This window comes from Salvelinus namaycush, chromosome 26 (genome assembly GCF_016432855.1).
Source record: "Salvelinus namaycush isolate Seneca chromosome 26, SaNama_1.0, whole genome shotgun sequence".
Taxonomy (NCBI): Eukaryota; Metazoa; Chordata; class Actinopteri; order Salmoniformes; family Salmonidae; genus Salvelinus; species Salvelinus namaycush.
In genome coordinates this window covers 42,477,223-42,490,798 of record NC_052332.1, presented here as the reverse complement: position 1 = coordinate 42,490,798, position 13,576 = coordinate 42,477,223, and the positions used below count along the sequence as shown (strand labels likewise).

Sequence of the window (13,576 nt, the reverse complement as noted above, 5' to 3'; positions counted from 1 at the left end):
TCAGATATACCTATATTCTCAGATATACCTATAAACTATATACTCAGATATACCTATATGCTCAGATATACCTATATACGCAGATATACCTATAAACTATATACTCAGATATACATATATACAATATACTCAGATATATCTATATACTCAGATATACCTATATACTCAGATATACTCAGATATACCTATATACTTAGGTATACTCAGATATACCTATATACTCAGATATACCTATATTCTCAGATATACCTATATACTCAGATATACCTATATACTCAGATATACCTATGTACTATATACTCAGATATACCTAAATACTATATACTCAGATATATCTATATACTCAGATATACCTATATACTCAGATATACCTATATACTCAGATATACCTATGTACTATATACTCAGATATACCTATATACTCAGAAACACCTAAATACCATATACTCAGATATACCTATATACTCAGATATACCTACATACTATATACTCAGATATACCTATATACTCAGATATCCCTATATACTCAGATATACCTATATACTCAGAAACACCTAAATACCATATACTCAGATATACCTATATACTCAGATATACCTACATACTATATACTCAGATATACCTATATACTCAGATATACCTATATACGCAGATATACCTATATACTCAGATATACCTACATACTATTTACTCAGATATACCTATGTACTATATACTCAGATATACCTATATACTCAGAAATACCTAAATACTATATACTCCGATATACCTACATACTATATACTCAGATATACTTATATACTCAGATATACCTATATACGCAGATATACCTATAAACTATATACTCAGATATACTTATATACTCAGATATACCTATATTCTCAGATATACCTATAAACTATATATTCAGATATACCTATATTCTCAGATATACCTATAAACTATATATTCAGATATACCTATATACTCAGATATACCTATATTCTCAGATATACCTGTAAACTATATATTCAGATATACCTATATACTCAGATATACCTATATAGGCAGATATCCCTATAAACTATATACTCAGATATACTTATATACTCAGATATACCTATATTCTCAGATATACCTATAAACTATATATTCAGATATACCTATATACTCAGATATACCTATATACTCAGATATACCTATATACTCAGATATAGCTATATGCTCAGATATACCTATATACTCAGATATACCTATATACTCAGATATACCTATATACTCAGATATAGCTATATGCTCAGTTGAGGGCTGTGTCTTTATTAGACATCAAACTCTTGCTTCATCATTTCCTCCATTCCTCACCTCCCTATCAAAGCTGGAGGAGGTCAGAAGAAGGAACATTGGATTCTCACCTGCAATGCACTGCAATCTCTCTCCTCCTCTCTCCTCTCCTCCTTTCTCCTCCACCTCTCTCCTCCTCCTCCCCTCCTTTCTCTCCTCCTCCTCCCTTCTCTTTCCTCTCCTCTCTCCTCCCTCCCTCCACTCTCCCTCCTTTCTTTTTTCTCCTCCTCCCTCCTCTCTCCTCTTTCCTCCTCCTCCCTCCTTTCTATTTTCTCCTCCACCCTCCTCCTCTCTCCTCTCTCCTCCTCCCCTCCTCCTCCCTTCTCTTTCCTCTCCTCATCTCTCCTCCCTCCCTCCACTCTCCCTCCTTTCTTTTTTCTCCTCCTCCCTCCTCTCTCCTCTTTCCTCCTCCTCTCTCCTTTCTATTTTCTCCTCCACCCTCCTCCTCCCTCCTCTCTCCCTCCCTTTAGACTGCCCCAGCTAACAGCAGCTATAGAGCTGGTAGGGGAGATCTCCAAGCAGCTGACAGACAGGAAGAACGAGGCGGTGACTGAGATCAGCAGTAACTTCGAGGAGCTGGAGAGGGCGCTACAGCTCAGGAAGACAGCCCTCATCAATGACCTGGAGAACATATACGGCGCCAAGCAGAAGGTCAGACACACCCCTTAAAGCTAGACACACCCCCTCTAGGCTACAGACACACTCTCTCTGGGCCAGACACACCCCTTAAAGCTAGACACACTCTCTCTGGGTCAGACACACCCCTTAAAGCTAGACACACTCTCTCTGGGCCAGACACACCCACTATGGGTCACCCCCCCCCCCTTTAGGCTAGACACACCCCCTCTAGGCTACAGACACACCCTCTCCGGGCCAGACACACCCACTGTGGGTCAGACCCCCCCCTCTAGGCTACAGACACACCCTCTCTGGGCCAGACACACCCACTATGGGTCAGACACACCTCCTTTAGGCTAGACCCACCCCTTAAAGCTAGACACACCCCCTTCCATTAGATCGTTTTTTGGGCTTGACTATCTGTGTTTACATGTATTAATATGTTATTCTATGCATTTCTATGGGCTGATAGCAGTAATGCCAAATTCAAACCTCTCCTCCCTGTCTAACCATCTCTCCATCCTCTCTCCTCCCTGTCTAACCATCTCTCCATCCTCTCTCCTCCCTGTCTAACCATCTCTCCATCCTCTCTCCTCCCTGTCTAACCATCTCTCCATCCTCTCTCCTCCCTGTCTAACCATCTCTCCATCCTCTCTCCTCCCTGTCTAACCATCTCTCCATCCTCTCTCCTCCCTGTCTCTAACCATTTCTCCATCCTCTCTCCTCCCTGTCTCTAACCATCTCTCCATCCTCTCTCCTCCCTGTCTCTAACCATCTCTCCATCCTCTCTCCTCCCTGTCTCTAACCATCTCTCCATCCTCTCTCCTCCCTGTCTCTAGCCATCTCTCCATCCTCTCTCCTCCCTGTCACTAACCATCTCTCCATCCTCTCTCCTCACTGTCTCCAGGTGCTGCAGGCCCAGCTCTCCTCTCTCCTCCAGGGGAAGGACCACATCCAGAGCAGCTGTAATTTTACTGAACAGGCCCTGAGCCACGGCAGTGCCACAGAGGTTAGTGGACTGGTTAACCATTAACTCCATGACTAGGCCCTGAGCCACGGCAGTGCCACAGAGGTTAGTGGACTGGTTAACCATTAACTCCATGACTAGGCCCTGAGCCACGGCAGTGCCACAGAGGTTAGTGGACTGGTTAACCACTAACTCCATGACTAGGCCCTGAGCCACGGCAGTGCCACAGAGGTTAGTAGACTGGTTAACCACTAACTCCATGACTAGGCCCTGAGCCACGACAGTGCCACAGAGGTTAGTAGACTGGTTAACCACTAACTCCATGACTAGGCCCTGAGCCACGACAGTGCCACAGAGGTTAGTAGACTGGTTAACCACTAACTCCATGACTAGGCCCTGAGCCACGGCAGTGCCACAGAGGTTAGTGGACTGGTTAACCATTAACTCCATGACTAGGCCCTGAGCCACGGCAGCGCCACAGAGGTTAGTGGACTGGTTAACCATTAACTCCATGACTAGGCCCTGAGCCACGGCAGTGCCACAGAGGTTAGTGGACTGGTTAACCACTAACTCCATGACTAGGCCCTGAGCCACGGCAGCGCCACAGAGGTTAGTGGACTGGTTAACCACTAACTCCATGACTAGGCCCTGAGCCACGGCAGTGCCACAGAGGTTAGTGGACTGGTTAACCATTAACTCCAGGACTAGGCCCTTACAGAGCAATAACTATCATATTATATGTTATTACAAATGTATTGCTCAAGTAATTAGTGTTATTACACCGGTATAAGCACAACGTTACACCGTAAATGGTACCTGGTTGTACATATAAGGTCATAATACCATTGTTAAAACAGCACTACTTTACACTGTTGCAGCTAAAACACAGTCCAAGGGATGCATTCTAAATAGCTCCCTATTCCCTGTATAAAGTAGTGCACTAAATACTCCCTAGTGGCGCAGCGGTCTAAGGCACTGCATCGCAGTGCTTGAGGCGTCACTACAGACACCCTGGTTCGAATCCAGGCTGTATCACAAAACCATAGGGCGGCTCACAATTGGCCCCATTGTCGTCCGGGTTTGGCCCGGTGTAGGCCGTCATTCTAAATAAGAATTTGTTCTTAACTGACTTGCCTAGTTAAATATAGAACCTTTTCTGAAGGTTCTATAAAGAACCACAATCAGAAGGTTCTAAATAGAACCTGTATGGTGCTATAAAGAACTAATTTAAAAAAAGGTTCTATATAACACAAAAAAAGGGTTCTGCTATGGTTACAACCCTTTTGGGGGCTATTTAGAACCATCTTGTATGGTTCTTTATAGAACCTTGATGGAGAATGGTTCTATAAAGAACCTTTCTCAGTCCTAAAGGTTCTTTATAGATCCTTTTGAAGAACCATACAGGTTATTTTATTCTGGTCAGCCATATTATATTGTTACAAATTATTTTTAGCTGTTATTACTGTTTTAAAGGGAAACCACTTAAACATTATATTTTGGTATGTTTTTCATTAGTCAAATGTTGATAGACCCAAAATGTTTTGCATGTCAGCAGTCAAGTTTTCAAGAAGCAAAGTGTCACCAGCCACATCATCGTGATGATGTAAAATGCATCATGGACGAATGACAAAAATACCAAAAGATAGTTTTTGAGTGGATTTTCCCCTTTAATTGACAAGTTGAATCAAGTGAACTGGCTCTGGAACAGCTGAGGAGAGAAACTACTGACTTAGTCAACCGTTCTCTATTGGTCCACGGCCAAACGTGAGTCTTCCTCAAGACACTGACCATATTCACATATAATATGTAACAGCATCACACAACACATTGATCAACTGGAAGGACTCTCACTCAAGGTAACACAAACCACGCCCCCTCATGTTCTAATGATCCGCCTCCACTACGTTTTAATTATCACAAACCACGCCCCCTCATGTTCTAATGATCCGCCTCCACTACATTTTAATTATCACAAACCACGCCCCCTCATGTTCTAATGATCCGCCTCCACTACGTTTTAATTATCACAAACCACGCCCCCTCATGTTCTAATGATCCGCCTCCACTACGTTTTAATTATCACAAACCACGCCCCCTCATGTTCTAATGATCCACCTCCACTACGTTTTAATTATCACAAACCACGCCCCCTCATGTTCTAATGATCCGCCTCCACTACATTTTAATTATCACAAACCACGCCCCCTCATGTTCTAATGATCCGCCTCCTCTACATTTTAATTATCACCAACCACGCCCCCTCATGTTCTAATGCTCCGCCTCCACTACATTTTAATTATCACCAACCACGCCCCCTCATGTTCTAATGCTCCGCCTCCACTACATTTTAATTATCACCAACCACGCCCCCTCATGTTCTAATGCTCCGCCTCCACTACATTTTAATTATCACCAACCACGCCCCCTCATGTTCTAATGCTCCGCCTCCACTACATTTTAATTATCACCAACCACGCCCCCTCATGTTCTAATGCTCCGCCTCCACTACATTTTAATTATCACCAACCACGCCCCCTCATGTTCTAATGATCAACCTCCACTACATTTTAATTATCACCAACCACGCCCCCTCATGTTCTAATGCTCCGCCTCCACTACATTTTAATTATCACAAACCACGCCCCCTCATGTTCTAATGATCAACCTCCACTACATTTTAATTATCACCAACCACGCCCCCTCATGTTCTAATGCTCCGCCTCCACTACATTTTAATTATCACAAACCACGCCCCCTCATGTTCTAATGATCAACCTCCACTACATTTTAATTATCACCAACCACGCCCCCTCATGTTCTAATGATCAACCTCCACTACATTTTAATTATCACTAAAAGAGATTTACACAAAGAGAGGAAAGAACCGTTTTGTGAATTGCAAAGAGCCATCGAAAGGCTCAGAGGGTTCATTGAATGATATAGTATTTATTTATTTTTTATTTAACCTTTAATTTAACTAGGCAAATCGGTTAAGAACAACATTTTATTTACAATGACGGCCTACCCCGTCCCAACCCGGACGACGCTGGTCCAATTGTGCATCGCCCTATGGGACTCCCAATCACGGCCGGATGTGATGCAGCCTGGATTCGAACCAGGTACTGCAGTGACGCCTCTTGCACTGAGATGCAGTGCCTCAGACCGCTGGGTGATGGTTCTATATTGTTCCACATTGCTCCCACCATCTCCCTTCCCAAAGAACCCTTTGAGGAACCCTATTTTCTTAGTGTGTAGGACCTCAAATTGAGACGCGTTCACAACATCACGTCATTTCATAAGTACCAGATTACGACTCGGGAATAAAATCCACTTGAACGCCTCTCCAACTGGTAATTACTTAGCGGTTAACTCGTCTATCTGTCCCTGAACTCCGAGTTTCCCCTCTTACACCTCTATGACGTCATTTGTCAACAAACAAAAAATCCCGCGAGCACGGCGGGCATCTTCAGCAGTTATTGTTTATGACCGTTCGAAATACTAATCATTGATGCATCTTCTGTTTGATACTGGAACTGTAAGTAGTTCTGGGTGTACTTTTTATGGGCAAAAAAAAGAGCAAACCAATCACAAGCCTCCAATGACCTCCATGTTGAGTGGTATTTCTGCCTCAGGACAACCGGGCATGATGACTCCTTGCTGTCCCCAGTCCACCTGGTCATGCTGCTGCTCCAGTTTCAACTGTTCTGCCTGTGGCTATGCAACCCTGACCTGTTCACCGGACGTGCTACCTGTCCCAGACCTGCTGTTTTCAACTCTCTAGAGACAGCAGGAGCGGTAGAGATACTCTCAATGATCGGCTATGAAAAGCCAACTGACATTTACTCCTGAGGTGCTGACTTGTTGCACCCTCGACAACTACTGTGATTATTATTATTTGACCATGCTGGTCATTTATGAACATTTGAACATCTTGGCCATGTTCTGTTATAATCTTCACCCGGCACAGCCAGAAGAGGACTGGCCACCCCTCATAGCCTGGTTCCTCTCTAGGTTTCTTCCTAGGTTTGGGCCTTTCTAGGGAGTTTTTCCTAGCCACCGTGCTTCTACACCTGCATTGTTTGGGGTTTTAGGCTGGGTTTCTGTACAGCACTTTGAGATATCAGCTGATGTAAGAAGGGCTATATACATAAATTTGATTTGATATCCCCCCCTTACATGTGTTTTTTCCATAAGAACCAGATTCAAAACGTGATCGCACCCAACTCATATTTACCACCTCAAAACCGGTAATTCCCACCCATAAATAATGCAGCATTTTTTTCCTGTTGTTGTGTTGTTAGGTACTGATGGTGCAAAAACAGATGAGTGAGCGGGTTTCTGCCATGGCCCGTCACGACTTCCCTGAACAGCCTCACCAGAACGCACACCTGGACTGTCAGGTAGGATACAGGATACACACCTGGACTGTCAGGTAGGATACAGGATACACACCTGGACTGACAGGTAGTACAGACAGGATACACACCTGGTCTGACAGGTAGTACAGACAGGATACACACCTGGACTGACAGGTAGTACAGACAGGATACACACCTGGTCTGACAGGTAGTACAGACAGGATACACACCTGGACTGACAGGTAGTACAGACAGGATACACACCTGGACTGACAGGTAGTACAGACAGGATACACACCTGGACTGACAGGTAGTACAGACAGGATACACACCTGGACTGACAGGTAGTACAAACAGGATACACACCTGGACTGACAGGTAGTACAGACAGGATACACACCTGGACTGACAGGTAGTACAAACAGGATACACACCTGGACTGACAGGTAGTACAGACAGGATACACACCTGGACTGACAGGTAGTACAGACAGGATACACACCTGGTCTGACAGGTAGTACAGACAGGATACACACCTGGACTGACAGGTAGTACAAACAGGATACACACCTGGACTGACAGGTAGTACAGACAAGATACACACCTGGTCTGACAGGTAGTACAGACAGGATACACACCTGGACTGACAGGTAGTACAGACAGGATACACACCTGGTCTGACAGGTAGTACAGACAGGATACACACCTGGACTGACAGGTAGTACAAACAGGATACACACCTGGACTGACAGGTAGTACAAACAGGATACACACCTGGACTGACAGGTAGTACAGACAGGATACACACCTGGACTGACAGGTAGTACAGACAGGATACACACCTGGTCTGACAGGTAGTACAGACAGGATACACACCTGGACTGACAGGTAGTACAGACAGGATACACACCTGGACTGACAGGTAGTACAGACAGGATACACACCTGGACTGACAGGTAGTACAGACAGGATACACACCTGGACTGACAGGTAGTACAGACAGGATACACACCTGGTCTGACAGGTAGTACAGACAGGATACACACCTGGACTGACAGGTAGTACAGACAGGATACACACCTGGACTGACAGGTAGTACAGACAGGATACACACCTGGTCTGACAGGTAGTACAGACAGGATACACACCTGGACTGACAGGTAGTACAAACAGGATACACACCTGGACTGACAGGTAGGATACAGGATACACACCTGGACCGACAGGTAGGATACAGGATACACACCTGGACTGACAGGTAGGATACAGGATACACACCTGGTACGACAGGTAGTACAGACAGGATACACACCTGGACTGACAGGTAGTACAGACAGGATACACACCTGGACTGACAGGTAGTACAGACAGGATACACACCTGGACTGACAGGTAGTACAGACAGGATACACACCTGGACTGACAGGTAGTACAGACAGGATACACACCTGGACTGACAGGTAGTACAGACAGGATACACACCTGGACTGACAGGTAGTACAGACAGGATACACACCTGGACTGACAGGTAGTACAGACAGGATACACACCTGGACTGACAGGTAGTACAGACAGGATACACACCTGGACTGACAGGTAGTACAGACAGGATACACACCTGGACTGACAGGTAGTACAGACAGGATACACACCTGGACTGACAGGTAGTACAGACAGGATACACACCTGGACTGACAGGTAGGATACAGGATACACACCTGGACTGACAGGTAGTACAGACAGGATACACACCTGGACTGACAGGTAGTACAGACAGGATACACACCTGGACTGACAGGTAGTACAGACAGGATACACACCTGGACTGACAGGTAGTACAAACAGGATACACACCTGGTCCGACAGGTAGTACAGACAGGATACACACCTGGACTGACAGGTAGTACAGACAGGATACACACCTGGACTGACAGGTAGGATACAGGATACACACCTGGACTGACAGGTAGTACAGACAGGATACACACCTGGACAGACAGGTAGTACAGACAGGATACACACCTGGTCCGACAGGTAGTACAGACAGGATACACACCTGGACTGACAGGTAGTACAGACAGGATACACACCTGGACTGACAGGTGGTACAGACAGGATACACACCTGGTCCGACAGGTAGTAAAGACAGGATACACACCTGGACTGACAGGTAGTACAGACAGGATACACAATTGGACTGACAGGTAGTACAAACAGGATACACACCTGGACTGACAGGTAGTACAGACAGGATACACACCTGGACTGACAGGTAGTACAAACAGGATACACACCTGGACTGACAGGTAGTACAAACAGGATACACACCTGGACTGACAGGTAGTACAGACAGGATACACACCTGGACTGACAGGTAGTACAAACAGGATACACACCTGGACTGACAGGTAGTACAGACAGGATACACACCTGGACTGACAGGTAGTACAGACAGGATACACACCTGGACTGACAGGTAGTACAAACAGGATACACACCTGGACTGACAGGTAGTACAGACAGGATACACACCTGGACTGACAGGTAGTACAAACAGGATACACACCTGGACTGACAGGTAGTACAGACAGGATACACACCTGGACTGACAGGTAGTACAAACAGGATACACACCTGGACTGACAGGTAGTACAGACAGGATACACACCTGGACTGACAGGTAGTACAAACAGGATACACACCTGGACTGACAGGTAGTACAAACAGGATACACACCTGGACTGACAGGTGGTACAGACAAGATACACACCTGGACTGACAGTTAGTACAGACAGGATACACACCTGGACTGACAGGTAGTACAAACAGGATACACACCTGGACTGACAGGTAGTACAGACAGGATACACACCTGGACTGACAGGTAGTACAGACAGGATACACACCTGGACTGACAGGTAGGATACAGGATACACACCTGGACTGACAGGTAGTACAAACAGGATACACACCTGGACTGACAGGTAGTACAAACAGGATACACACCTGGACTGACAGGTAGTACAAACAGGATACACACCTGGACTGACAGGTAGGATACAGGATACACACCTGGACTGACAGGTAGTACAGACAGGATACACACCTGGACTGACAGGTAGTACAAACAGGATACACACCTGGTCCGACAGGTAGTACAAACAGGATACACACCTGGACTGACAGGTAGTACAGACAGGATACACACCTGGACTGACAGGTAGGATACAGGATACACACCTGGACTGACAGGTAGTACAGACAGGATACACACCTGGACTGACAGGTAGTACAAACAGGATACACACCTGGTCCGACAGGTAGTACAAACAGGATACACACCTGGACTGACAGGTAGTACAAACAGGATACACACCTGGACTGACAGGTGGTACAGACAGGATACACACCTGGACTGACAGGTAGTACAGACAGGATACACACCTGGACTGACAGGTAGGATACAGGATACACACCTGGACTGACAGGTAGTACAGACAGGATACACACCTGGACTGACAGGTAGTACAGACAGGATATACACCTGGACTGACAGGTAGTACAGACAGGATACACACCTGGACTGACAGGTAGTACAAACAGGATACACACCTGGACTGACAGGTAGTACAAACAGGATACACACCTGGACTGACAGGTAGTACAAACAGGATATACACCTGGACTGACAGGTAGGATACAGAATACACACCTGGACTGACAGGTAGTACAAACAGGATACACACCTGGACTGACAGGTAGTACAAACAGGATATACACCTGGACTGACAGGTAGAATACAGGATACACACCTGGACTGACAGGTAGTACAAACAGGATACACACCTGGACTGACAGGTAGGATACAGAATACACACCTGGACTGACAGGTAGTACAAACAGGATACACACCTGGACTGACAGGTAGTACAAACAGGATACACACCTGGACTGACAGGTAGGATACAGAATACACACCTGGACTGACAGGTAGTACAGACAGGATACACACCTGGACTGACAGGTAGTACAGACAGGATACACACCTGGACTGACAGGTAGGATACAGGATACACACCTGGACTGACAGGTAGTACAGACAGGATACACACCTGGACTGACAGGTAGTACAGACAGGATACACACCTGGACTGACAGGTAGTACAGACAGGATACACACCTGGACTGACAGGTAGTACAAACAGGATACACACCTGGTCCGACAGGTAGTACAGACAGGATACACACCTGGACTGACAGGTAGTACAGACAGGATACACACCTGGACTGACAGGTAGGATACAGGATACACACCTGGACTGACAGGTAGTACAGACAGGATACACACCTGGACAGACAGGTAGTACAGACAGGATACACACCTGGTCCGACAGGTAGTACAGACAGGATACACACCTGGACTGACAGGTAGTACAGACAGGATACACACCTGGACTGACAGGTGGTACAGACAGGATACACACCTGGTCCGACAGGTAGTAAAGACAGGATACACACCTGGACTGACAGGTAGTACAGACAGGATACACAATTGGACTGACAGGTAGTACAAACAGGATACACACCTGGACTGACAGGTAGTACAAGACAGGATACACACCTGGACTGACAGGTAGTACAGACAGGATACACACCTGGACTGACAGGTAGTACAAACAGGATACACACCTGGACTGACAGGTAGTACAGACAGGATACACACCTGGACTGACAGGTAGTACAAACAGGATACACACCTGGACTGACAGGTAGTACAAACAGGATACACACCTGGACTGACAGGTAGTACAGACAAGATACACACCTGGACTGACAGGTAGTACAGACAGGATACACACCTGGACTGACAGGTAGTACAAACAGGATACACACCTGGACTGACAGGTAGTACAGACAGGATACACACCTGGACTGACAGGTAGTACAAACAGGATACACACCTGGACTGACAGGTAGTACATACAGGATACACACCTGGACTGACAGGTAGTACAAACAGGATACACACCTGGACTGACAGGTAGTACAGACAGGATACACACCTGGACTGACAGGTAGTACAAACAGGATACACACCTGGACTGACAGGTAGGATAACAGGATACACACCTGGACTGACAGGTAGTACAGACAGGATACACACCTGGACTGACAGGTAGTACAGACAGGATACACACCTGGTACTGACAGGGCTAGTACAAACAGGATACACACCTGGACTGACAGGTAGTACAGACAGGATACACACCTGGACTGACAGGTAGGATACAGGATACACACCTGGACTGACAGGTAGTACAGACAGGATACACACCTGGACTGACAGGTAGATACAAACAGGATACACACCTGGACTGACAGGTAGTACAACAGGATACACACCTGGACTGACAGGTAGTACAACAGGATACACACCTGGACTGACAGGTAGTACAAACAGGATACACACCTGGACTGACAGGTAGGTACAGACAGGATACACACCTGGACTGACAGGTAGTACAGACAGGATACACACCTGGACTGACAGGTAGTACAGACAGGATACACACCTGGACTGACAGGTAGTACAGACAGGATCACACCTGGACTGACAGGTAGTACAGACAGGATACACACCTGGACTGACAGGTAGTAAGACAGGATACACACCTGGACTGACAGGTAGTACATACAGGATACACACCTGGACTGACAGGTAGTACAAACAGGATACACACCTGGACTGACAGGTAGTACAACAGGATACACACCTGGACTGACAGGTAGTACAAACAGGATACACACCTGGACTGACAGGTAGGATACAGGATACACCACCTGGACTGACAGGTAGTACAGACAGGATACACACCTGGACTGACAGGTAGTACAAACAGGGTACACACCTGGTCCGACAGGTAGTACAAACAGGATACACACCTGGACCTGACAGGTAGTACAGATACAGGATACACACCATGGACTGACAGGTAGGATACAGGATACACAACCCTGGACTGACAGGTCTACAGACTAGATACAACACCTGGACTGACAGGTAGTACAAACAGGATACACACCACCATGGGACCTGGACCAGGTAGTCCAAAGACAGGATACACAACCTGGACTGACAGGTAGTACAGACAGGATACACACCTGGACTGACAGGTAGTACAGACAGGATACACACCCGCTCTCTGTATCTCTCCCTCGTCCTTGCCTCCTCTCAACTCCATCCCACTCCGCATCACGCATCTTCCCCTCCATCCCTCACCCTCTGATTACACTTCCCCATCTTCCATTCCCA

At 46.3% G+C, this 13,576-nt stretch overlaps 1 protein-coding gene across 1 annotated transcript in view; it reads left to right on the top strand.

Annotated features, from left to right (window-relative positions):
- The window catches only part of LOC120021173 (tripartite motif-containing protein 2-like), a 44,112-nt gene that overhangs the window by 22,557 nt on the left and 7,979 nt on the right, over positions 1–13,576 (top strand). Inside the window, exons 5-7 of the mRNA XM_038964811.1 lie at positions 1,791–1,971; positions 2,846–2,947; positions 7,207–7,332. Coding sequence (XP_038820739.1) covers positions 1,791–1,971; positions 2,846–2,947; positions 7,207–7,332 — 409 coding nt within the window. The remainder of the gene's footprint in view (positions 1–1,790; positions 1,972–2,845; positions 2,948–7,206; positions 7,333–13,576) is intronic.